This window comes from Liolophura sinensis, chromosome 1 (assembly GCF_032854445.1).
Source record: "Liolophura sinensis isolate JHLJ2023 chromosome 1, CUHK_Ljap_v2, whole genome shotgun sequence".
NCBI lineage: Eukaryota > Metazoa > Mollusca > Polyplacophora > Chitonida > Chitonidae > Liolophura > Liolophura sinensis.
In genome coordinates, this window is record NC_088295.1 from 66,621,839 (window position 1) to 66,649,807 (window position 27,969).

General features: G+C 39.5%; 1 protein-coding gene across 1 annotated transcript; it reads right to left on the bottom strand.

Moving 5' to 3' along the window:
- Nucleotides 1-4,293: 4,293 nt before the first annotated feature.
- LOC135461712 (pyrokinin-1 receptor-like) lies at nucleotides 4,294-25,797 on the bottom strand. The gene is made up of 4 exons (XM_064738913.1): nucleotides 25,608-25,797; nucleotides 19,260-19,799; nucleotides 10,174-10,305; nucleotides 4,294-4,870 (listed from the first exon to the last, which is right to left on the bottom strand). The coding sequence occupies exons 1-4, from the start codon at nucleotides 25,795-25,797 to the stop codon at nucleotides 4,614-4,616; spliced, it is 1,119 nt and encodes a 372-aa protein (XP_064594983.1). The 3' UTR covers nucleotides 4,294-4,613.
- Nucleotides 25,798-27,969: the final 2,172 nt, after the last annotated feature.

Sequence of the window (27,969 nt, forward strand, 5' to 3'; positions counted from 1 at the left end):
TAATTATAGACTCATTACAGGATCCAGGTTCCTGTAGTAATAGACCGGGTAGAGGACAGCAACAACTTGATGGGTTGAGCCTGCATCCGCCAGGCCTACTTCGGGTTAATTTCCAAATGGTGGATCCCAGACAAAAGGTCTAGATGGAATGGCATTCCAGATAGTTAAATATCTGTTGAAACAGATATATGTTAAATAAAATGGTTTTTACCCTAAATGTACTTTAACAGATAGCCACAGTTTATCTTGAATTCCCTAGGAAAACGTTGATACATACATGAAGGCCTAGTCATCAAGCCCAACGAAATGTCCCCAACGATAGCTCTGCGTTGCAAGAAAAGACAACACAATATGAAATTTCTGTGAAGTTAAAAGCAGTGAGCAAAGTAAGGGCACTGAGAAAGCCGAAAGGCTTCAGTGCAACACGGGAACACAGGTGTTTCCGCTGTGGTCAGCAGAAAAACCCTGTTTGCCTTTTAGCCATGAGAGCGTGGGGTACGCAATTTAGGCCTGCCTCTATCCATCTTTATACGAATAAACTATTCGTTGTATTCTTGTGATGGTATTTTGGAAAGAATAGTTTACAATTATAACTGGAATTAAGTCGGATCAAAGCTGTTTAAGAAAACCAAGGTATATCAGGCACGAGTTCACATGCACTTGCATAACATATTCTTAGTCAGAGCCAAAACAATGGAATGATGTCAGACATGATATTGAGTCAATTGTCCTATCATTTCGCCTCCTTGACGAGATGGAACACATATGATAATCTAATCATACTAGCCTCAATCATTTTGCAATATCTACGGCTGTGACATGTTTATTTCTCATGTCAACTATAAATGTCCAGGGAATCCTGACTTTGAAGATCTGTTGGTTTATTCTAGTTGAATCAATCAAAACACTAATCATATTATCAAACACACACATCTAGAAACTGATCACAAGTTAGTACCATTCCATCGGACCGATAGTCAATAAAAATATTATAGGAGACCAATTTTTGTTTGATAGCTTTCACTGATATCGGTGATAGTTTATTCATAAAACATGAGCAGTGAACTGCTGAACGCTCTCTTTTCACAACAACACCATCAAAAAACAATAACGGGCAGTCACACACAAGCCTTTTCACTTTAAGGCAACATCAAGAGCATCCTTGGCAAAATGCCAAAGAGAGTAGTATAGCAGTATTGGGCTACACGACTGAATAAATGGAACAAGTTCGCTGCATCGGTTATGATACTGTAGCCAAGTCGATCATTGATACTTTTAATCTTTTGTCAGCGCGAATTAGAGTAGGAGTAACATCATTACCTTCCTTAGCTCCCACTGGACATTCGGCTAGCAGGTCCGGATTGTTTTGACCTATTTTAAAAAAAAAAATAGTTCGGTCGATACATTCAGAAGTTAACTGGTTGGAATCATTGCCTCTACCTCCAAGTCGCGACTTTCATCTTTCATCCCCACGGGCGTCATCAACTGATATTGAGAAAAACTGTTTTACCAGTACCTTTGAAACTTTGTATTCTCACCGCCTGGAGGGAGTATGGATTTTACAAGACACTCGTTGGTGTCTCAAAACGAGAAAAAATCAGTTTAACAACTTCCAGTCACGAGAGATTTCATCGGATCACAAAAGGGCTAAAGGGCACGATGCCATGTGGAGATCTAAATTTATATTACCACCGACCAGCCAGAATATAATATCAATTATTATATTCAATTCTCCCTTGTCTATTTTCGATAAGTAAAACATGATGGAATTTTCAATGTTATATGTGAGTGGTGAAATTTCCAATGATACATGTAAGCGATGGCGTAATTCCTCCACCCCCGGTGCTATAAACATATGGTGGAGAATTCATGCATTTGATCGTGTACAGCAACATATTGTATAACGATACTAATACATATACAGACGACACAAGTCAAGCATCTTAGGTTGTACAATTTTTCTCGATTTCACATCCAGTATGGTACATTTACAAGTTCTTTAGGTGAACCTAAAGGTACTAAATACAGGTGCCGACAAGAACAGCAGCACGTAGTAAACAACATTTCCTAAGTACATGTAGTAATCCCACTTGTTGTTTTAATGCACTTGCGTGTTGCCACATACTGAGATAATTTACAAGGTGTAGAAGCAGTTTTAAGCCAAGGTGCGACTTTCATTTTTGCCTCAACAGGATGTATTGTCAAGGCTGTCAAGGGAAAATAAGTATTGGAAAAATTTGCACATGAATTTTCATGAGATATGTATTTCAAGACGAAGCGCTAAGAATTTGACGTTTTTTTTTCAATGTTACTTATAAAAAAATTCCCAAAAGGTTAATATTAACGGTAGCTACTTTTACCTGGCACTTTAACCTCGTATTGAAGCCGCGTCAATTGATTGCAAATGTATTGATTCAAAAGTGTAAGATATTAAATGTAAAACATATAAATACACTCAACGTTACTTCTCGCCGTACTTCTTACAGCTTGCCCTGCAGCGTAATTTTATACGTACAAAGCTAGCATACATGTTGAATCCCAGGCCTACACCCTGGGTGGTATGACGTCAATATGCAGCGACTGGGCTGTCGCAACATCTGCTGTCTTTAGCATATCGTTTCTCTGGGGCACCACTATAAACATGCGGGCATTGGGACTGGAGTCACCGTCCATATATAATACAAGTACATGTAGAGTTTAAAGGGTCGTTCAAACCCAAGGGAACAAGCAAAGAAACAAAGAGACATCGCCCACGTATGGCTCAAGTGCATTTAATGAGGAAGGCGTCGTTAAACCCAAGGAAACAAGCAAATAAAGAACCGAATTGCATGTCATACATGGACATGCCAGGGAGGACATTGAAATTCATTATTTATTCATCCGGTTGAATAAGATACAAATGTTTACGTAAAGACTAGATAGTCAGTGTGGCTTTAAAGCATTTTCGAGATTATATGCATCCGTCTTTTGAATGTGTAAGTAATGCTCTAAGAAAGAAGAGTACGTATTACCAGGGTATATCAGTGACAATTCTGTATAGATAAACAACCAGTGGCGTGTCTTCGTTTCCTTCGTTTCCGGTATGCTTCAGAACACAAGGAATTCCTAATGAATGCTTTCCTATAAGGTGCAGTGTATTATTCACGAGCATCCGGCGATCCAAGATATATATAATCGATACTGCGATTTTGTAAACCAGCCAATCAATGGATAAAAGTAACATGCTCGTTCTCCGTTGTCGATTTCTTTAACAGTGGAATTTCAGATTCGATTTTTTTTTCCTCTATGCCTAAAATTATTCACATTCACCTCTACTTCCTGAGGTAATGCAGTGTGCAATATCCTTCCGCCACCTCACCAAAAAGAAAGCGTGCGTATATCAGATAATGATAACATCATGCATATTTTCCTGACTTGTGTAATGAACAGAATGTAATACAAAGAAGATGTATGCCATTTACACCGTGTGGATGATATAAATTATTTTCAAATGAACTCCAATGAATTTAAACTCATGTGAGGAAACCGGGCATAGTCCGATGGAAACCCACGACCATCTGCAGGTTGCAGATGGAGAGGAAACCAGCACAGCGACTGCATTGATGGAAGATTCCTGGGTCATTGCGCCGCGCTGGTGTGGTAACCTCCTCGGCCACGGAGGCCCCTGCGAAAAATGGAGACCCCTGAAAGAATGCACAAATTTGAAATCAGCAGTTTCTTAATAATACGACTATATGTCGATTCACATATCCTATTAACAATTTCGAGCACAATCAAAGCATTTTTCCAATTTCACCAAAAATAATCGCCAGTTTATGTAATACGATTTGCATCTATGTGTTAGTGGTCATTCAGTTGATTTTAATTAAAAATGTACAGTACATGCATGTTAAGTTAGAATCAGTTTAACACAAAACCATGGCGATGGTCATTTGATGTGTTAGTTAACTCGCCAACACCTGAAGTAGTTTATCTCTGTCCTTTTCTTTCATTTAATATACATCAGTGTGCATTTAGTAGGCAGACATCTTACCTAAGAAGCCTCAGATTCAGAGTCACTCAATGATTGGACAAAAGACGATTTATACTATTTCTTTAATCCACATTACAGTGTAGCTTTAAGAAAGCAACAAAACATCACATCTGCTAAACTCGAAAAGGGCGTAGAATGAAATATGGTGAAAACGTTCACAATGGTTCATAGTTCCCACGGTATATTTCAATGGTCAGTACAACAAGCAAATAACTGCTCCAAATATTATTGTTATTGAACAACAAAGTCAAACACTACATTTCTAAAGTTGCCTGCCTTTGAACGATTTCGCTATTTTCAGTGCCAATCCTATTTTTCAAAAATAGGCCTATGCAAGCGAAATGGGACACATGGAAAGAAAGCATTGTCAAAAAAGCCGAAATCAATATGAATGCTTTTGAAAAACATGATTTTTAACCGTGCGTATTTTTAACGAATTGAATGAGAACGAAATAGCCTGTCGGAAAAACACCGAACTCCATTAAGTTGAAATTCAACTTGTTTTTCTTTGTCTGGGGAATTCCTAGTTTAACTACCCCGAGACATGGCACAATGTGTTATTTAAAGACGTCAGGTTGGTCTAAAGCTTTGACACCGCAGCTTTGTCGCCGTCAGGAGAGGATATCTTTAATCTTTCTTTGGACGAGGTTCGTAAGCTCGTATAAGCCGTCGTTGATCTCTCCGTAGAAAATCTGGTTTTGAAAAAGTTAATGTCTCCCAATTGGTTAGAGCCAAAACAGCATCTACATAGAGTCCTCTTGAAGGCATGTCGGTATTTCCTGGACATCAAGTTGTAGAGAATAGGATTTACTGTAGAGCTGAAGAAATACAACACACCTGAAAAAAAGGACACGAAGAAAAACAAAGAGATATTAGAAAGGTCAAGACAGAGAAAACGTTTTAAAATGATTTCATGGGGAACAGTTGTAATTCTTTGGGCCCAGACGTTTAGAATCATAGTAGACGGAAAATCCCACAAAATGCTGGCTGTTGTTGCATGGTATATTACGACTTGGACTTTAGACAAGGACACAAAGGCAAGTATAGGTCTCCCTGAACATTTGCAAGTGCATTACAATGGTGGTATAAAAATATGTTACCAGTAACAGTGAGCTTTGAAACACTGGTTGTTTTAGAGGCAAGTGTAATGTAATAATTACCCTGCTAAAATTGATTTTCAAGAACGAACATTCATTCTTAAACTCTAACGTTGCATAACGTTTAGTCTTGTATAAGTTCGTCACATATTAATTCTCAAAGGAGTAAAAAATGGAAGACTACAGGATAGAGATTAAACCTAGGACAACGGCGAAAATGTGTTAAGTGTTAATCTCGGGCTTTCTGGCTTTATTTCAACTGTTCAAGTAAATGCTTAAATAGCAACTATTTACATATCTAATCGCACAGGCATGTGAACTCCAATAGAAGTAACTACAGAAGGTAAATACTAATGTGAACGGCATAAAAAAAATGCATGCGTCTTGGGGAAGTGTAATATCGGTGTGGTATTTTATGAAAAGATGCGTGGACAAAATCTTGTCAACAGACAGACAGACGGACAGACACAGTGATTAAATTATATCCCCTTCCCCATCCCCCTTAACTTTGTTATAGGATGAATAAACTTATTCGGTGCAGTCTCCAGTAATTTACTCTGTATTCATAAAAATAACGTGACAATATTCTCGTTGATTAAGTGTGGTTTAACGAGAGACGTTATCCCGGCGATCTGACACTGATGGGGTGGTTGAGCAGAACCAGGGCACAGAACCTGCTCTAAAATAACCCTCTAGCTATCCTCAACTCCTGCTTTTACTGCCATTCTAATTGACCAGTAACAAGCTGATCTCAATTAGATAACCAGGGCACAGATGCGGGAGCAGTTTAGTATTTCCGGTGTGAACCGATTGAAGCCGCTCTCCAAAGCAAGGTAACTAGATGAGTGATCTACGAGGGGGTATTTAAGACTACTTTGAGCTACACATTAAGGAGACACGTCACTGGAGACCTGGTCCGTGAAATAGAGCGTTAAGAATCACGTTTAACCTACACCATTCCTTTCGGTAGGTAATGATAATATATGATAATGCGTTTTTAAGTGTCACACAACAATTTAAGTGTCAATCTGTACTTAATACTAGGCGAGTATTCGCTGGAGCATTGGGCTATTTACCTATCTCTAAATGTGGTTTTAAGCCTAATCTTTTCACCACTGACCGGATTTTGGCCTAACACGGGGTCTTCACAAATTGCAGGAGGCCATAACATACTTGAAATAAGCGATATTACCCTTCGAACAGTAAACTATGTCTAAAGTAGTGTAATTTTGGTATTTAACAATTATTTACATTTCGACTATTGCCTGTTATTCTATACTACGGTGGCCTTGAAAAGGAAGGGTTTCTTAGAAAGCCGTAATTTTTGTTAAAAGCACTTGGAAGTCAATTTATAACTAACTTTCCACGAGAGCCCTATGCCCTTTTAGTACCAAATTCCATAGGGACATTTTCTTGCACGAGGCAGGGTGCAAATCGAATGTATCTTAATTAAACCCTCTGTCATGGTCGGTGTAAATGAAATTACTATAACCATCAATGAGTGAAATTGCCAACATTCTACGGGTCTATGTGCCCTACAGTACTCTAAATCATTTTGAACACCACATTCCATATTTGGTACAGTATCTTAAATTATTGCTTTTTTAACATTTTTATACATTTATTTCTTATGGGTAAAATGCATCCATGACACTTTCTTCTGGGGTGGTTTACTTTAAAGTTACTGGCAATGCCAATTTCACAGGAAACCGCTTGCCATTTTACCATCCCAGTTAACTTTCGCCTCCACGCACTTTCGCCTACATGTACTTATAAAGCAAATATAACAGTTCTTTTTTATTTAATAGCCATCAACCCAGCCACCCTAAGAGCGACAATAAAGTCACAATCGATTACTACGCTTTTTTAATAATCGTGTCTCGTCTCGTAAAATAATCGTATTTTAGCCGATGTGGTACTTCAGGCCGGCGATGCTAAACCAACTGCCAATCTTCCCATCGACAATTAAAAAAACCCTTGTTTCCTGTGACTGTTTGAGTCCAACTGCTTTTATACTCTCTACACATTAGAGAGTTCCGGTGAAATGATTACAACCCACCGACAAAAGCTTAGACGCACTATTTCCTCATACCAGAAGTTTAGTCATGCCTACTTTGCTTTTAGCGTTGACCTTAAAACACGAAGTATAGACATTGCTTTTATTTTAATCGTTTAATTTTCCACAAAAGTACATTTTTTCTCCTTTAAAGTCAAACAATTCAAAGTAAAGTCTTTTATATGATTCATTTGTTTATGTTAACTTATTTCCGCTTAGAATTTTTGGGTTTATATTAACATACTTATATAGTAATTTATTTATTTGCATGTTGCTTAACGAAATGAAATGAAAATGAAATGCTAATTTGTTTATCTGAATGACATTTATTCGCCATTCGCAAGAAAAAAAATTTAAAACAGATACTTCATGAATAGATAGTTTCTGACCATAGCACTGCTAGTGGCATTATCATAATTGCGATCACAATATTGCTATATTAATTGAAGGGCTAGTTTCCTGGAGGGAAATCGGAGCGCACAGAGTAAGCCATCTTCCTTTGGCGAGTAAGTGGCAAACCCTCCCGTGCAGCTGCAATGCAGAGAGCGAGCTCAAAGTGTTTCCGTTTGACATAAAGCTCGGCATAAACGAGAGCTACATGTAACTCAATACTCAAATCAACTGGTCTTACGGAGTTGGCCCAAGTCGTTGATCGCAATACGGTTTTAAGCATAGCGGGGATACATGTAAAGAAAGGAGAGCAACTTTATTTGAGTCGAGTTGTTATTTCGCATACACGGGCGCTTAGGAGCCGAAGCTACAGTCTCGTGGAGTCCAGAGGGTCTTTAAGGTTACATGAGTGCATTGATTTTCCTTACTGTTTATGTAGTAATTTTTTCAACTTCAACCTCAAAAATATATATGTCCTAACGTTCGCGTGGTACAATAACATACCCACGTGTAACCTGCACTTTTCTCCACAACATATCAAAAATCAACCCAGCATAACCACTATTTTTTGGAGTTGTGGTTGCTGCAAGTTAAGTCATAGCATTTTGTTATCATTGTAACCTCTAGTGGGGTAGGAAGTAATACTGGCAAAAAAGTGTTTAGTTCTATCCAAACAAACAAAATTCTGATATATTTTGACTAGGTGCAAACTAACAGTGCAGCAATTTATAGCGCACCAACAACCTAAAATGTCCGTATGGCAGTATTATCCAATCGGTGTTCCTTCACTCTTTAGTTCGGAAGCAAATCTTGGACCCATTTGCCTGAATTGCGCATGTGTCACCTTAAGCACCAGTGTATGCCCAGCTTATGCTAAGCACATCCATAAACTTAATGTAAAACGAACTGAACGACACCAGGGGCGATGGAGATTACTTATTGTCAGCAAGGTCACGAGAACAATGGAAGCAGTGGGATTTTGAAGATATCCTGGCCGAGGCCAAGACTGCAGCAAGACCGCGTGGGTGCTAGCGATTAGACGACAAGTATCTTCACAAAGGGGCAAGTTGATTGTAAACCACAGGGACGTATTCTACTGACCAGTTCAAATCGGTATAAGGGTGGTTCTTCAGCCTTCAGTTTTCATATACATCTCACATGGATATAGTTAATCGTTACGAGCAGGCATTTTGTTGGCCATACTCGTTGTATTTAGGAATGCTGATGTAACTCCCCCCCCCCCCCCCCCTATGCAGATGACAGTTCGTTCCGCAGTTCAAATGCATTATCGATTTATACCGTTCCTGTCGTCTGCATGAATAGGTCAACGACATCGGTATGGCATCTTGATTTCAGAGGCCTTTGGTTCGCTGACAGGAATTTAATAGTTAGCAGTGCCTTAACCTTAAAGCGATACGACACGACCAATTTTAAAATTGAAGGGATAAACTTGGGACTAGACCTGTGAAAAGCCCAGCTCCATGGCGATTTATGGTAAATATTATCTGTTTACTGCGATGGTTAAGAGAAACTATTGATCTCTGAATCACATCCTGTTACACCAGAGTATACCATCCAAACGCTAATGCAGATCTTCGCATATAACTAAAGTTATTTGCGTGAACACGCGCTAAACGCCTAAAGGGATATAACCGACTGGTGTGCCTATCAGTCAACGTACTAAATGTTTAAATATTTTACATCCAGGGATTCAAGCATAATAAGCCTACCTAAAGGTATCACCGTTCCTGTTATCATCATTAATAAGGATGTGCTTTGGGATATGCTTATGGGTTAAGCAGTAGGTATTACTGCACGCACACGTAAACGCTTTCAAAAGACCTGCATTTAATTTAAAAAATTGGCTCGGTGAGATCATGTCCGGCGGGTTTACTAAGTCATTGATGTAGTGCAGTGTTTAATAGAGTTCTAAGGCCATATATTTAGTCCAGTCTAACCAGATAAGAAGATCGGCAAGCTATAAATAGCGCGTTAATCTTTCCCTGGTGAAACAATAAATAATTCCATGGCCTTGGAATTTGAGATAATTCGATAAGCTGCACGTGATTATCATTTGGTGAGCTCGAGTGACCACGCAGAATGATTACTGTCACCTTCATTAGAACTTTGTGGTAGAGTATTACTTGGTAGCAAGCTGAATTCAAACTGCCACCTGCAGTAACTGACATTCACCATTGTGTACATTTGTGCATTTCTTAATATGACAGGTTGTCATCTGCATTTCCCATATCGTACACGCATGTCTCGGCGGGAATCATTGTGTAACAGACTAATATATTCGATGTCTTCAGGATGAGAATGAATGAATTCCACGCTGATACATGGGGCGTTCCATCAAATGTTGACAGTAACAGAGGTGTTTCTCGATCCACTGATACTGGACAATCAGGCCTCACCGCCGGTGAGAAAACTAGATTCTTGGCTTGGAAACTGCGATTGACAGCGACGATGTATCTGCCACCTCGAGAACAAACAACCCATTACATTGGTGAGAAAAGCCGACCATGGGACTAAAAGATTGACCTCGAATTGCACAGGAAAATCAAGTCAGCCAAGAGCAGTCTTTAGTTCCTTACCTGACAAGTAGAATATATGAGTTTGGATGTTGAGCAATTGTTCGGTCCAGTCTTGAGGTTGTACATACACCGTCATCAACCGTTGGGTATGGAACGGCGCCCAGCACAGAAAGAAGGCCACCACTACGGCAACTGAAAGGAGATTGGCACAGGTCCATCGTGAGTGCATTAATGATATATGGCAGATATCACAGCTACAATCAAATATTGTACACCACATTGTCATGGCAATGGAAGTGATGGCGTTTGTTACACCGTGCGATAAAATGATACACCAGTAATGAAACATTCACCTGTAATGCAGTACAATTTCTGTGTAATGTACGTTATATCACTGTAAAATTTGAACCATAGGTCAATAAATCCCCGCTTTTTGTAATAAATATTTTCATGTATTGTAATTTGTACGTGAGTAATGTAATGGAAGATTTATGCGGTATGTGTGTATAGGTATTACTGTATGCTTATCCAAATGCTTGGAGGAATATGTATGTCGTTTGGAGTAATTTCTAACAGGAAATCTTATTGTACCCATTGCAAACCCTAGACTATCTGTTGTTGTTGCCGCTGCCTCGCTTGGCTCAGCACTGAGAGATTGGAGCAAGGAAACACGACAATTTAACCCGGTGTCAATATAATGTGACTCGGTGGGGTGTTATATCTGGTGTCTTCGATATGATACTTCCGTGGCAGGAGCACATTGGCCACATGGACTTGCCCTGTCTAAAGAAGACAGTTTACGCACACACATCGATGCCCCCCTCATATGAACGTCCTCATATGACTGAAAATTTGTTATGCACGACGTAAACCTCAAAGTTACATAAAAACCTAGACTCTTTGATAAGTTTTGTCTGTATGTCTGTTTGTCTCTATATTACGTGGAGATGAAATTTGTACTAAATACAGTACACTGTGAATATTACGTACCCCATGTACTAAACTGACGGCCAAAAGAAAAGTTCAAATTAATTTCTTTTGCCAAAGCAAAAAACAGGATGACTGAAGATTAATATATTGAAAAGATCAATGACTTGAGATATTGAAAGTCTTGAGTAAGAACGGACAAAGCAGCCCTCAAATCGCTTTCCTAGTGAACAAGAGAACTGCCGCCACCTCCTGGACGCAAGATGCAGCCGTTCGTTTGCCTCTTCGACGGTAAACTCGCTGTCTGCCATCGGCTCAGAACAGGCAGAAGCGGCTTTCATCCGTGAAAACAACACTTTGCCAATCACGTCGCTGCCAACGGCGTACAATTCGAGCCTATCGCAACCTTTTCGACGATGTTCGTCTGTCAACAATGGCCCACTGAATGGTCGATAGGCCCTAATTCCGTGAGCCATGAGTCTCCTGGACACGGTCTGCCGACTGACCCTGTGTCCTAAGGCATTGATTGACGATGCCGTCACTGTCAGGAAGCGCATCCTCAGGTGTAAGGTGCGCAGGTATCCGTCTTCTCTAGGCGTAGTTACCCTAGGCCTGCCTGTTCTTGGCCTGTCTGATGTCTGCACTGTCTGTGTGTAACGTTGCATCAAGTTTGACCGTTACACGACAGCAGCCAAAGGTCCCAGCAATGAATGTCATACCCAAGGCCTTCCCGCGTTGTTCTGGAGTCAATCCAGGCATTACTTTGGTGGTTTTTAGTCAGTGTGCAAGTCCAGCACACTATGTGTAACGTTTTTACACACTTATTTACATGTGCAGTAGCAGCCATCCATGGGTCACGTGATTTTTCAACTTTCTTCGTTGTCTCAAAACAAATTCGTGTGGGCGTATATAACGCTTGTTGCATATGGGAATATGCTTTGTACAATGTTTTCCTACAATAATTAGGTATTAATTTGCTGAAAAGGCTGGTTTAAAAAGCTTTTTTGTAAATTTGTAATGTTTCTTTTAGCCGACAGTTTATGTTACATTTAACTCGGTATACCAGACATTGCCAAAGTAAAGTTAACAATCAACCGCTTGATAATAAAATGAATTATCATTAAGGGGATCCACGTCTGCAGAAACCACATGTTTCTAACACGCATGCGCTGTAAAGATAAACTGTTGGCTGCATAAACCCAACTAAACTACCCTTGTTTAGATGCATCATCAGTGGGGCCGTGGAAGAAAAGCATTTCACATGTGTAATTATTTACAAAAAATTTTGAGAAATCGCTTTTGTTATTTAAATCAAAATAGCCTCTTTCTAAGTTTTTCGTTAATTTGAAAGTAGTACAGCGTGAAAGTAATATTTAAGTTTAAGAAATCAGAGGAAACGCGTAGGCTGTTGTGTTTAACTGGTGCCAGATAATACCTGTAAAAAGGCTCAAAAGTTCTTGACCTGAGATTGGCGACTCAATGACAGAATCTCCTGGCAAAATGTAAATTTATGAAAACGATTTTTATGCCTGCATTGTAGCACTTTTCTAGCATTATACACGTATTTTTCTTCTTGTTCTCATCAGTGTCTAATTGTGTTGTGTATTGTGTTTGATTCGCATTACAAGGAAAAGAAGAGAACGTGTCACACAAATCCATATTAGTTTGAGGCCAAGATCCTTTTTAAACTTAATTTTCCACGACAGTTATTGATACAAGTGAATCAAGGAATTCCATGTGATTACCCAGTTATAAATTATTTGCTTCAGTGTCCATCACTCTTTTCTGTTTTCGATTACAAAATCTTGTTTATAATTGGAATGAAACCATAGCAAAGACTCGTTCGTTTTACATATCGCATCCACCAAATAAGAGGTGAGACCAAAATTACATTCATCAGCCATAATTTGTTATCTCTAAAAATATGGACAGTGAGACATGTAAAATAGTAGGGCGATCAGCTACAGTTACATTCAAGTGTGTAATGCAAGGCCCGTTTTGTTTCACGGAACTGATTAAATCTTTGCGTAACACAAACAGTCCTTTAGTGGATTCTCCTTAATCCATTTAATCCCAGCCTTAACAAACAATGCCGCCAACATGACAACCCTTGAAATGTAACCAAAATATGGCTGGTGCCAATGCATTTAGTGCCAGTGCACTTACATAGACACTCCCTTAAGATAATGCACTGTGAACTGTGCTCGGAGAAACTGCGGAGTATACGTTGAAGTTTACGGACGTCGATATGAATTACCATTGAAAAATAATAATGATGGCCATATCGTATTTCTATGTACATGTAACACATTAAAAGTCCCTAAAGAGGAAGTCAGATTTTATGTAATTTTTTTTATATTTAATTTAGTTTAATAAATATACAGATATTTTGACCACACTCAAGAGTACTACGGTTATGTGATAATAGTAAAAGCGTACTGTGCTCGCAGGTAACCAGTGCACCTGGCCAGGCAACACACATGCGTCATAACTCACGGCGGAATCGAACGCGTTACTCCATTGGTCATCAGAACTCACTAGATCAGTCGTCTAAGGGCTGTTCTCATCACATGACCATATCATGGCGTGTTTGAAGGCTGCCCAGGTGATTTATATGTAAAGAATATACCGTAGTATCATATGCTAGTAGCACAGTACTAAGTTGAGCATTTATTGCAACTATAAATATAAACACAATCAGGCATGATGTTAAACTTTCTTGATATTTACACTCTCGGGCCCCTTGACCCCCATGTCTTGCTACTTCCTCCACAAGAGAGATCTGACCAGACTTTTTGCACTGCGCATGTCTGTGATTTGGCTAATCAATACAGACGACAGAGATGTAATGATGGATACGGACACCTTTCCAAAATGTGCCATGCGCCTGCGACAAACTAATAAAGCAGCATGTCGGCCCCTAAAACGAGAATTCATCGCATTAGCGGTAGTGTCCTTCTTTTTCCGACGCTTTTTTTCCTTATTCTATTTCAGTGGTACGAAATTCCATTTGCAGGCAGCAGAAGAGGGAACAGATTCTTCTGTTCTTATTTTGTTGGTGAACTTAAATTGGTAAAGGTGAGAATGACACTGGACGAAAGTGGCAAAGGGAATTTACGTGGAAAGTTTAAGTTTCAAGCCGATACGATTTTACAATAACCATAAATCAATGGCTGAGCGTGCTAGGTCAGTGCCTTGTTGAAAAATGGGTGTTAGTGATGGCTGCCTGACTCTATCACCGAAGAACAAGTACTCTAGTCCCGCAGCAGTGCAAACTGATGGTAAGGGTTCTATACGTTAATACATGCGCTTGTCTGGATCAATTTATCATTTGTCTTCAAGCGTTTAAATGATTGCCAAGTTTGTAAACCGTTAGCAATGCGGAATACATGCAGGGACGACTGTGCAAGTAATGACGCTCTGTTTGTATCGTTATATCTATTTGCTTATTATATATTGACATGTTTCAATTTTGCATAAAGCATGCGCTTACACATTTTAGATATAGAATATTCAGTCAACGTGTTACACTGTTATAAACTTACGTTAGTACAAATCCACCTAATTTGTTTCCATGTGGGGTCATCAGAAATAAAATTCACAGAAGATAGCTTAACGTTCATTTGCAGTTCAGATCTGAGGTTTTTGCTAAGATTAATCGTGATCATTATTAAACACTCGCCAAAAATCCATTCTCCAGTTATGTGCCGGTACGTGGAATTGCACTTAGCACGACTCACAGACTGACTTTGGAATTTGCCGAATTCTGCGAAATGCGGTTTTTAATTCATGGTCAAAAGGAAAAAAAAAAAGTAGCCGTTTAAGCAACTTTCAGTGTTTTATGGATCGTTGTGTAGGTGTTCCTACGTCAGTTCGGAGTTGTCAGTGCTTCATGGGTTATTAGGTAGTAAGAGACTTAAGTAACACTGTCTTATTTTTGACCATTTTTTCTTCTTTCCGAGCCTGACTCTGATCCGGTACTTGTCCACTGCGCCACTGTGGGCAGTCTAGTCGTTAATCATGTGAACGCCCGTTAAAGGCGCCTACTCGCGAGAAACGTCTAGATTTGGCCAATGACAAGAGTGAGTGCTTAGCCAGCGTATTGCCTTCATTATAAGTGTTATATTGGCTTACTGGAAATTGCTGATCTAAGGCGACCACATCAAGTGGACAGGCAATTACCTCGTCTTCAACTCACAGATATCCCAATCACCTGACGGGCAGCACTAACTGTGAGTAATCGGCCGTCCTGGGGCGAAACTTGTCAAAGTCCTTGTAATATTCATTAACACAACAGGTGTATCAAAGGTTGTTTCCGATGCGGGAGATAGACACGCACAGTTCTCACTTTCTCTAAACTGTTACCTGATTGTCATGTAACAGCTAATTCACCGGCAGACTCATTAGCAACCAAAGGGCCCCGCCTCAGATCTCTCGAGCTCAATTTGACAGAACTGTGGTAATGAATAATCTAATTTGCGTATTCTATCCAACACATTCGTCATTGTCTGAACTGTTGAAACATTTTTTCCGTTATACACAAGGTCAGGATAGCTTGGAAACAGATAGTATAAGAAAATCAAGCTTTGTACAAGTAATAAAGTGTATTTATGAAGGAATATCTCTGCTGATGCATGCTTGGTAAGCGCTCGTAAAAATAACTAACACTTATTTTAGGCTAGATTATTTTCCATTTACTACAAAATTAACACAAAAAAACAACCAATGTATGGCCTTTTGTATAACAAGGACCTATAGATGTAGGCCTATAGCTGTATTGTGGCTATGCCCGTGGGTTTAGAATGCCCAGGAACCACGCGCTTATTTGAGCCATATCGAAATAAGGGAAACGCAATTATTGGAATTACCAAAAAAGAACGACTTAACATAATAAGTCAAGCCGTAAATTGCTCGCCCGACGTGGAAATTTCCCCGTATTCAAAGTTCTGGGTTGTATAAAAGATAATCAACCAATATTTTTATTGGAAGATGCAATATCCAGGGTAGACGTATTAATAAGAAACTGTTTACGATCACCATGTAACAACAATGACTATAATGGTCTATATATTCTCATAAGTTTATTTTGTAATACAAAAAGCATAAATGTCAGATCGACTGTGTTTAATCAGAATACATGAAAGCAATCAAACGTTTATAGGATGGACTCATGAATGGCTAGATAGTGGAGACTATGATGTCCCACAATGGGCTTGATAATTTTCTTCAAAATTAGTAGACTTTAATACTCATGAATATTGTTTAAGATGATAAAAGACCAGTCTATAAGATAAGAGACTATGTGTTTAGAAAAGGCTAAAGGTATTTGTAATTAACTTGGCGATATTACGCTACATCTCGCTATCTCTAAACAATCACATGGCGTTAACACACTACGTCTCGCCATCTCTAAACAATCACATTGCGATATCACACTAGCTCTCGCTATCTCTAAACAATCACATCGCGATATAATCGCGATATAATGGCAATGCGTTATGACCAAATTATCGATTCCTCATATCGTAGACCATCATACCATCCAACGTTGGAAAACTGCGAATGAGAGCAATGGAAAAACAGGAATAAATCCCTGTTGGTTCAAGAAATTATGCGTTCAAAGCCATTTGTACAAGAACCGCTGTGAATGTAGTTACAATATTTAGATGTTATTGCGTTATAGTGAACCATGAAAAAGGCAAAAGACGCTATAAAATGATAAAAATAAACAGATTCCTCCAATGTACACGAATCCGTCCAATGCGAACGGCAACATGACAGTAGTTGCAATTTTACCGCTGCGTTTTTCCTTACAAGATTTCAAGCGCTGTCTTCACTTGGCGTTCTGGATGATTCACAAGCAACATTCTTTCACCAGTCGAATATTTACACGTGTACGGCATTGCAGGACACAACTCACATAGACAGGTTCAATGTTCTGAGTGCCTTCGCACGAAACACCCACGGTATGCATTACTCCAGCCGTAACCCATTACGCAGGGTCAATGCGTAAATCATTGTTGATTATTACTAACTTTGCCAGCGGGCTGCACCTTATCACACGCATGTGTTCTACACAGGTTGTGTCAGTTAACTAAGCTAATTGATCAGCGGATCATCATCTTTTGGAGGCTTTGATGTCGGAGGGTACCGGTCAAACATTATTCCATCATACAATTATTTCCATGTTAATGATGCAATTCCATAGCTGGAGGGGCCTCTATAATACACTGTCTGCGCAAACAGTCCAACAAATAAATTCGAATGATAAATTGTTCCAGGACACGAAGTTTATCCTCAAAACATTTCTTTTAATTAGTTAGGCTTACATAGATGTGTTTGCAGCACACTCATGCACGAAGCCAAAGGCTATGTTTGGCGAATGTAACCAAACAACATTTACTTTTAAAGTGATGTTTTAACAGACACACTCTGGCATTCATTTCTTCGGAATTTGACACGTCTCAGGCCTCAAAACACAATAAATAAAATTAGAAAGTTTCTTGGGACCATGAACAGGTTCAAAACAACGAATAAGCATTTCAATGCAGGAAACGATACTGCTCTTAGAATACAGGAAAGCAAATCGATCAAAACAGGAATAAAGCACGTCCCTCCGAGAAAATTACGTTACACGGCTCCAGTATTAATCCCAGGATATAAACACCTACAGTGATAATTTATCTATTACCTGACAGGCTTTTTATATCATGCCAAGTACAGCTACATATCATGTCTAGCTACATATCATGTCTAGCTACATATGGATTTCGTAAGAGAAACTTTGTTTCCAAAATAACTGAGTTCCAAGTCCAAGGCAAGTTATTTTGATAGGAAACAGGTAACCTATCTTATTCGAAAAACATATTTTTCAAGTTATTCCGAAAATGGTTCGATGGTCTTGTCATCACAGCATGGGGCTATATAGTCACACAGACTGAACACAGGCTTGGTCAGCGGAGCTCTGTTAGCTGATGTATTCATATGTTTGAATTTGAGGCAATACTTTAACGATCAGTTTTACAAAAGGAGATATCTGGAGCGCCCATGATAAACCACACACATCTGACACGCTACTGACAAACTTTCCCTCGTGTGACGTACAGATATTACTCGCTGTATTTATGGAATGGCGGTGTTCGTCAACGAACATTGCCTTAATGGCCAATTTGACCGCTTATTGTCGCCACCAACGAAAAGTGACTAAGGCCGGGATTGAACCCAAATCTCGTGCCTCCAAGCAATTGAATCACAAGCCTCCTAACCACTCTCCGCGTTTCAGCTGTGATATATGCAGACATACTAAATTGAAGTGGACTGTATACTTCACCACCGAGAACGTGTATGTATGGACAGAAGTTTGGGACAATTTTAAAATTTTTACTATAAATAGTAATAAAGATTATTCCACGCCGGGCAGATGGTTAGGTTTCAAAATGTGTATTGCTCAATTTTCTGACTACATGTTCTTGTCCATGTTGAGGAGGCGGTCATCGGTTAAATATTTGGTACTCTATATAATATGAGTGATGGCTCTTGCAAGATGATGGTGCGTACATAAACTTTTGAAACTATAGAATTGCTTGACAACAGTAACATGATATTGACCGAGTCAACGACAGTTGGTTAAGTTAGTGGTTTAGACATTTTGCCAAGATGTGGGCAAATAAAGTACCCTAAGTGTTTTAGACTTCTGCTCTAGCTTTCTTGCAGCGAATATTTTCAAGCTTTATGTTTTTAATATCACTGAAAACTGAAGATTTTATTTATTTATTTATTTGATTGGTGCTTTCACGCCGTACTCAAGAATATTTCACTTATACGACGGCGGCCAGCATTATGGTGGAAAACTGAAGATGTAACCAGTGTAGTTTTACAAATATCTTGTTAAATGGGAATAGCAGACTGTGGCGGGCCGCGCAAATAGCTCCAAATTGTCGTTAAAGCTCATAGTTTTCTGTTGTAACAAGGCACTGCACACCGAAAAGGTTGGAACAAAAAAGTGCACAGTCTTGAGCCACTTGTTAATGGAAAGAAGGCGTTTTACGAGTTCTCAAATGGTGTTAATGTACATGCCAGTAATGGGTCTTGTCATTAAAAAGAACGAATTATGGCCTAACACACCTTCGGTAATATTGTGTGGTTTCGAACATTCTTTTTTTGGGGCTGAGCAGTGGTAAACGAATTGCAATTTCAATTCACAAAACAATAATACGTACCTAACATTCTGAGTACTGCTCTCCTAGCCTTTGAAGCAGGGGCTGACGTAGTATTCAGTTTACTGTCCTTCATGGTCAATACTTCTGAACGCCTTAGCGCCATTCCGATCAAAATGTACATGACTGTGATGATTGTCATGGGTGCAACGAAGAACACAAAAGTGGACACTTGGAACATGTAGCTCATGCCTTTCAACCACACGGGAAGAATGCTGCAGCTAAGAGAATCCTTCAAAGGTTCGTTTGTGTTTGGATGGTACAGATAGTAGAACTGCCGGCTGTGTAGAGGATACGGTAGGGCACACAAGCAAGCTATCACCCATATCAACAGTATTATTTTCAGCACTCGGGATAAATCCGAAAATTTCTGAGACAAAATCGGGTGGCAAATGGCAAAGTAACGTTCAATGGTGAAGGCGGTGATGGTGAGTACTGAGGCGTATGATGTCATTTCCAATACAAAAGATTTAATAATGCAGAAAGGCTCGCCGAACCTCCAAGGGTAAGCTTCCCAGATAGAATAGAGCTCTGGTGGCAAGGCTGGAAAAGAAGAAAACGATTGTAGAGAAGAATCAAATAGAACATTTGTCATTATGATAAGAAATGACCCAAGAATCATGGGCAACAAATGGTTTCTGCAGCTAGTATCCTTTCAGTTGTGTAAACTGATTACGTGACCATTATGCATATTTATTCATTTGTATGATTAATCTTTTACGTCGTACTTAAGAATATTTCACTAGGGCGGCGGACCCGGTTGTTTAAAATTGTATTAGTTAATACTGGTATTAAGTCATATTACATCTTTACAATGTTAACACAAACCAGAAAAGATTACAGTTGTACAGAGACCAAATGTTACTGCGGAAGATTTAGTTCATATTTAACATACTATTACACAATTATTCTGGGGCTAAGTAAAAAATTGAAGACTTGGATTAAAGTTAAAACTGGCATTTAGTCTTACGACACATTTGAACAAACGGGCCCTCTTTTATTTTTTATGACACCATCCGAACTGTCACCTGTATGACACATATACACACAGACACCCCATGATAGGGCACTTGTTATTCTCGGCTGGCTAAGGCAACTAACAATTGCTGTGGTGTGTATGCCATATCGCTTCAGCAGATGAGCAATCTCTAATGAACTACAATTAAAGCTACCTGAGCAGTTCAGTCGACCGCAAATTTCCATGAAGATCACGACATTTGATCCACTGGCATTTAACCCCGGTGAAAATTGCACAACATTCCAACAAACATTCAACTTTATATTCCCAGCTGCACGGGCTGAATTCTGGCGAAAACTACGTTGAATGTTGTGTTGAAATGTTGTGGTAACTTCTCAGAGCTTTTAGATATGCCATGGTGTGAAAGGTAACGAACTTTGTGAGTGAGTGAGTGATTGATTGAGTGCTTGGGGTTTAACGTCGTGCTTGTAACATGAGATCTTTACATATTAACGGGAAAGACGTAATCGTCCGTTACTTTTGAATCACAATCTGATCGGTTAGGGTCTGCAACGCTCGTCATTTTCAAACTGTATCTAATACCGCTTAACCTGGGGCTAGGGGCCGTAAAGGTAGTCATGCTAATTACATCAGCATGATGCCTTTATGAACAGTTGCAATTAAAGCGCGACTGAGATACTTGTTTGATTGTTATTTGACCTGGAACTCATTCACGGACTAAGAATTTGAACTTTGATATGGAATTCATGCCTGGAATATTCATTGTCTGCTCGGCATCATTGAAAACTGATGACCGCTTCTCTCTTGTGTGTTACCGGCTTTATTTCTTATTTGTAAAATTTTTTACATACCTTTGTCTTTGGGAGTTACTGTTAAACGTTACTTTGGAAATGGATCTTGCGATTATCGACTTGGAACGCCTTTTACGGACTTTCAACAATCAGCAGGACGGATTCCACCGCTCTTTTATCTAGTGCTGCTTCACTGAGACGACTTACCAAAGGCAAGTAAGGCGCCCCATCCGAGCCATTATACTGATACGGGTCAACCAGTCGTGGCGCTATCCCCTTCATGCCGAACGCCATGCGAGGAAGTTAGAACCTGACCGGTCTAACGAACTTTGTGGTAAACCGCCTAATCGAGCCCCTGGAGGCCGGCCTAATCGCCATGAGTGAGTGAGTGCTTGGGGTTTAACGTCGTACTCAACAATTTTTCAGTCATATGACGACGAAGACGTCGCATACTGACGGCATACGCCACCTTGATATTTGCGACCGGTGTAAGGTTACGACCCCTTTCAGAAAAAGCCCCTGCTGACCGATTATGAAGTCAAGGCCCAGTTATTTGATCGAGAATCATTTCCAATGGTTGAAGATGCCATATTGTTGAAACAATGTAATCTCCACTGAACTTCATGTAACACACCTTCATTTGGTCGATGGACATTTTACAATATTTCTCGCCGTTGTCGTACATACACGGTATTCTTAAGTACGACGTAAAATCATGTTGTATAATATAAGGAAAAAAGTCCTAAGGTTTACAGCAGCATATGCTAACAAACTGGACAAATTGTGCTGGTGATAAATACCTTGCAACGACATTGTTAGAGATTTACACCACAAATACAATAAGCGCGTATCCTCAGCAAAATGATATGAATTACCATACCTAAAAGGTTTGTTCTGACCAAAAAGCCACAAGTCGCGGGTTAAACAAAGTGAATGTACCTAGAGCATTGCTCTATTGATTTCAGGACGTCGAATCAACTGAGAGACAGAATAACAATTTCCTAGAAGTGCAGCTAACTCCTAGATTTGTTCCATGCTAAGTATGTCTCACTGCCGGCTTAACTGTTCGTCGTCCGAGATTGGTTCTACTAAACTTAACATGTCTTGTCCTCATACACACGGTGGGGGATAAGTGAGAGCCGACATCTTGAGATTGAACTCTTCAAATTGAATGTATATTAAAGAGTCAAATGGCGGTCATTATCAGACCACATGCCACCTGCTGCTCAGAGAATCAAGCTTAACTTAGCATTTTGATTACTGCAAAAAACCTCTCGTTCAATCTTGAGGATAATTGGAAATGTCCTTTGTGGCACAATTTGCTAAATAAAGGTGGGGAACTAATAAGAAAATGATAAATCCCTTTTCTGCTATTATTGGAAGCGTTCTAGAGTACAAGGCGTGTTGAGCAAGCAAAATGGAGGTGTGATGCAAATGTTATGCATATTTACCGAATAAGCTTAAACAGCAAAAGCTCGGCCTTCCTTTGCAAAACGATTGCATGTTGTATGCAACAGCACGCGAGAGTACTTACGTGTGTGCTCATCGGCGAGCACTGGATAAAAAAATAATGCACATTATTGCACATGCAAGTGGAAACTACACTCATCGTCGTGCTAAACAGCGGTGAAGAACCTTGCGCACATCGAGAATCTCCCATAGCGTACAGGGTAATGTCCGCGTATCATTCTGTATTTTTATGCAATGGGGTGCAAGTATGATATTCCGCTACCTAAAACCCAATTTGTCAATGTATTATTTTAACGTTACGTTACTTTCAAAGAACGGAGGGAATTGCGCATGCCAAAATGGTTGGGAATTGTGCTGAGTGTGATGAATGCGGATTCCAACAGCCACCTTAACATTGTGAAGACTATAACCTGACATGTAACTTACCAAGATGTCGATGCAAATCAATAATCCCGAAATTACTGCTTTTGAAATAGCCTACAATTTTAATCGGTACACTCATAATGTGGCAACTTGTGCCGCATGAAGATTTAATTTCAAGCGTGGAATCCTATGAAGGCATACCCGGCCATTGTACATCAGCGGTGATGAAACGGTCTTTTTTATCATGTAAACGCCATCGTGATCTGTCAGCATGCATTGATTGTGGTGTTATCACAAACGTTTTTTTGTGTATCAGTGCTACAGATGGCCTACAGAACAAATGCTATTTTATGGAACGGGTTGCCACAACAAAAAGACAATCCCGTGCTAAACTTCGTGTGGTGTAACATGGAAGCTTAACAGGCCACACTCCGGAAGCGTTCAACCCGTCTTCGTCCTACAATATGCTGCGTCAGTTGGTTGGGTTTAACTTGAGTATAAATCCATGAAATGAAACGCTCGGAGGTATCCTTACACACGGGTCTTTAGGTACTGTAAAGGCCTTTTTATTCACGGGCATAAACTTTCGCGGATTTGGTAAGAAGACACATTCACGGGAATCAGCTTTCGCGGATCTTAACAAAATTTGGGGGCAGCTGATAAACGAAAATCAAACTTTAATACAGAAACGTCAAGTAATAAAACAACTCAAGCACTCAAGTAACAATGTACCTGTAAGATGTGAAAAAAAATCTATACAATACAATAACTTGATCAGACAAAGGAAGTTAATCCTCCTAAGCTTTTAATCTTCTGAAGACGAAGTCGTTGCATGCTGTGTGAGCAAATATTTGTGTCATTCACTCCGAGATTAAATGGGACATAAATAAATCCTACTGTTTAATTCTCTTGCATCAGCAGTGTGAGTGAAACTTTGAGAGAACTGTGACAGATTTTAGTAAATTTCTCGGAAATCATCATTATGAAAAGGAAGTTTGAAGTGCGGAAACCCCCAAGCGATGTATCGGGCGCGTCAGAAAGGTGATCTGACTAGAAGGCAAGTACAGTGGATAAAAAACAGCCCCTCTCATCGTATGTGTATCGTATCACGTACACGCGCCCAGTACAAATTATCGATTTGTTGGTCTCTAAGGGCGGCATAAAATCAACAACAACAACGTCGCAATGTAGCGATACTCAGACGGAGTACCAATTAGGCTGGATTTGTGAAAGCCGGAATACATTCTAACTAGGTATTTCTAATTAACTAGTTTGAAAAAATATTAGAACTTTAGTGCTTGTTAACGAATTTATAACTGTAACGCATGCCACATTAATAAATTGCCTACGTGGGTTTTATATTCGATGGCACTTATTTTGTCGGAAATGTGTTTGCCGGGAAATCCGCGAAAGTTAGTACCACGCAAATAAAAAGGCATTAACAGTATGTTACGATGGATTATCAGCCAATACACGAAAAACACCTGATCTAACTTTCATTTGCGTTAATTTTGCAGAAAACTAGTCGATGTCATCTTGTATTTAGGTCTTTGGTAAGTGAATGATCCATACCAAATATGTGGTCACCCGAGAGACAGACCGAGTTAGGGCGGTTTTTATCGCAGAAAATAATTTCATTTCGTCTAATATTCCAGTTGTGATTTTTGGGTTGGCACTAACCATCAAGAGATACGAAAACAAAGTTAAAAAATGTATGAAAAATTCAAAGCAACCTATGTATAAATGTGCACACCTGTATTTTGCTGGAGCTAACTCCAATAAGCATACATACATAGAATATGTTAAACTATACATAACATTCATTCATACTCCACTGTACAGCACTGACCATGTGGATATAATATGTTTTGGAACAATAAACAAATACTCATGGTGTACTTTACGGCAATAATGCTGTATGTGTGAGTTGTTTTGCAACCGTAAATATGTTTACAAACTGTTGAATTCTCATCCCTGAGCAAACAAATATGTTTTTCACCACGATTCAATAGAAAGTTATTAGGTATTTTTGACAAATCATCAGAAATGCTCTTCCGACCAAACTATATATTATGATATTTCCACAGATAGGATTCTGGACGGTTCAATGTCTACCACTTGCATAGCATGTAACCTTTTTATTACTTTAACACACACAGGGAAGGTATAAGAGTAAGGCGTGGAGTCGGAAGATATATAATGCCCGTTGTCATTTTACCAAGCCATACATATGTAACAATGTACGTTTGGATGCCAGTGAAGTGTGACTTAACTTAAATTCGTTTACTTAAGAAGAAAACAGATATTTGATTTCAAAATACGCCACATTTCATGAGAAAGAATATATCACTGATTTATATTCATCCGACTTAATAATGAATAAATGATTTGTCACTCAGTAATGAAACTCTACTCGACGATAACCTTACTCATTTTAAGATCGTGCTACTGCAATGGTATAAATTACTGGTTAAATAACAGACATATTAAGTATATATGTCATGTTATTTTAATGTGCTTGAAAAAAATTATTTCCTAAAGTTTTCTGCGAATCATTCTATTACACATGTTTGAAACGTGCCAAATATTTTTCATACATAAAGCAGTGTAATCATACGATCTATTCCTCAGGTTTATGTCAAAGCATTCATACCTATTGTGCCGTAAGGACTGTGAGCTAAAAAAAATTATCTGTGAATCCTGCGCCCTTTGTAGTGATGGAAACAAAAATAATGTAAGTGTACTTACCTAGTAAGAGCGACACAACATCAGATATAGCCAAACTAAATAGATAATAATTCGTGGCCGTGTGCATGTAACTGTTTCTCATCACAACAATGCAGGTAGACACGTTGCCGAGCATACCGGTAAGAAATATAATCACATAGACGACTGTTAACAATATCACAATACTTGTGGGCAAATGTTTTTCACCCATACTATTCCGCAGAAACGTGTCCACGTCGAACGCATCTTGCGAGGTGAGGTTGTTAGACACGTTGGTTTTCAGTATGGAATGGTTTTCCGTCGGACCCGTATTGCTCAACATTCTCAGGTACACTGGCATCCGCAGGATCCTACATGTGTTTCTCTAGGCAGCGCTCACATTAAGCCTTGCCTCATGAGGTAGTGACGTTGTCAGAAGAGTGGAGGCGGCGGAGAAAATATGCGAATAACGTTCGCCCAACTTAGTCCAGTAACTCAAATCAGATACCTTCAGTGGTCAGAAATACATCGCTTCACGTCTAGGGTATCGATTATTTTGGCACAACTGATAAAACTTGGTTTAATCTCGGTCCGTGTCTATGTGTATGGTAGACGCCCCGTTTTCTCACCTGTTGTCAGTTGATAACTAAAATGGTGCCTCGGGACAAGCAAAGCTTAACGTAAAAGTAGCTCTTGCATACAATGTATTTTATGTCGTTATACACGCCCATTCCGCAGGAGAGAATCCCCTTCACTCACAGCACAGAATGGAGCCAGCATTCACTGTCTATTGGTATCCGTGCTCAACCCAATGGAATATGGGCTGGTCATACGCCGACGAAGAGAAATCACGAGCTATCTTTTTGTCGTAAAAAGAAAACAACGACAAAAACTAATTTATTGGTAATCTTCAGTGTAAATCGATCTCTTTTGTCATTTGAAATCTACGATACAGCTGCTCAGATGCTATTATTTACATCTCCACACAGAGGAATACAGAACAGTTTTTCCCTGTAAATCACAGGCAGCCATTCGCTCCCAAAGGGGCGCATCTAAGCAACTAAATGAATGGCAAGTCCTGACAGGAACATACTAGTGTGTCGATGAAAGAAAAGCCATTTTCAAGTATCCGAGCATCCCGTCTGACCAGTGCTGACAGACAAATTTGCCTGCAATGCTAGTTTCTCGAAAATCTCGCCGATGTTGTCAAAGAAGAAAGAATGTCCTGTAACTCGGCAGTCTTTTAAAGAAGCGGTGAAAGTTTTCTGCTGAGGACTGAGTGCACGTATGCTACGTGGGTACTACGAGAGACGTATCAGACGCAACCTTCCGATAGAATTATAAAAAAGGCAGTAGCGAAGATATACGTTACGCGCCTGCTAAAAGCAACGGTATAGGCTAAAGTCCAAGGAGCAGTAGATTTGCAAAAGCACCCTCTCTCAGCCTTATGATCAAGAACTATGGGACGGTTCAAAATCGGGAATATTTCATTCTATGTCACTCTACGGGCCTCATAAGAACAACAGCGAATAGCATGGCAACTATTTGAGGTTGTGTACTGAACATGTGATCTTGTTGGCACCTACCAACAATCGCACTATGACCCTATAGTTGTTAAGTGTGCACAATGTTGTTGTTAGTGACAGAGTGACATGTCCCTACTATGGCAACACCCAAAGGGATATTGGAGGACACGCAAGTTGCACGCTATAAACCAGCTTTTCGAAAAGCTACATGTGCACTTGGGTTGTACGCCGTGATTTGTATGGCATTCATCTATCTATGAACACTCGAAAGCGTAGGCAACATATTACGTGGACATAAACATAGCATACACACAAATAGGTTGCTGGGACGTTGTTTTGATTCCACCACAATCTTAACCGTTTTAATGCACATTTAACGATTTTACACTTCGGTTTCGTTATCACATTGTGTCCTTTTATAGGACGTCTTAACGGAACGTCGGGTAATTTTCACTGACCTTCTCCTACCAGACTAGTGTCTGGATTTCTTTATGTAATGCGGTATAGGTGAAGGGTTTTCTGGGATAAGCAGAGAGCGCGGTATTTAAAGAAGACCAGAAGTGATTATTTGGCTTACCACAGTGATGGGTATAGATGGAGGGTTAACTGAGAAGTGGCTAGTTTAGCTAAACTTATGAAATGTGAGCTGGCTTTACTGATAACTAACGGAATAGTTTACACCACATGCCTACCATCTTATCCAGAAAACACCTGCAGTTTTGCTGGTGGGAAGAAAAAAAAAAGACTTTGTGATGTTACCGAGGTTTAGGTGTGGTACAACCTGGTTAATTAATTTTATGGAAAAATTTCCATCGTCAATTACCACGAGAAACAGAGCAAACTAACTCTAGCGATGCTGCTCATAACACATGACCAGA

Excerpts from the sequence above, each read along its gene's own strand:
- LOC135461712 (XM_064738913.1), bottom strand. The coding sequence starts at position 25,797 with ATGGGTGAAAAACATTTGCCCACAAGTATTGTGATATTGTTAACAGTC. Across the intron at positions 19,800-25,607 it reads TGTTGTGTCGCTCTTACTAG|CCTTGCCACCAGAGCTCTAT; the intron begins GTAAGTACACTT and ends CTTCTTTTCCAG. Across the intron at positions 4,871-10,173 it reads TCATATATTCTACTTGTCAG|GTGTGTTGTATTTCTTCAGC; the intron begins GTAAGGAACTAA and ends CCTTTTTTTCAG.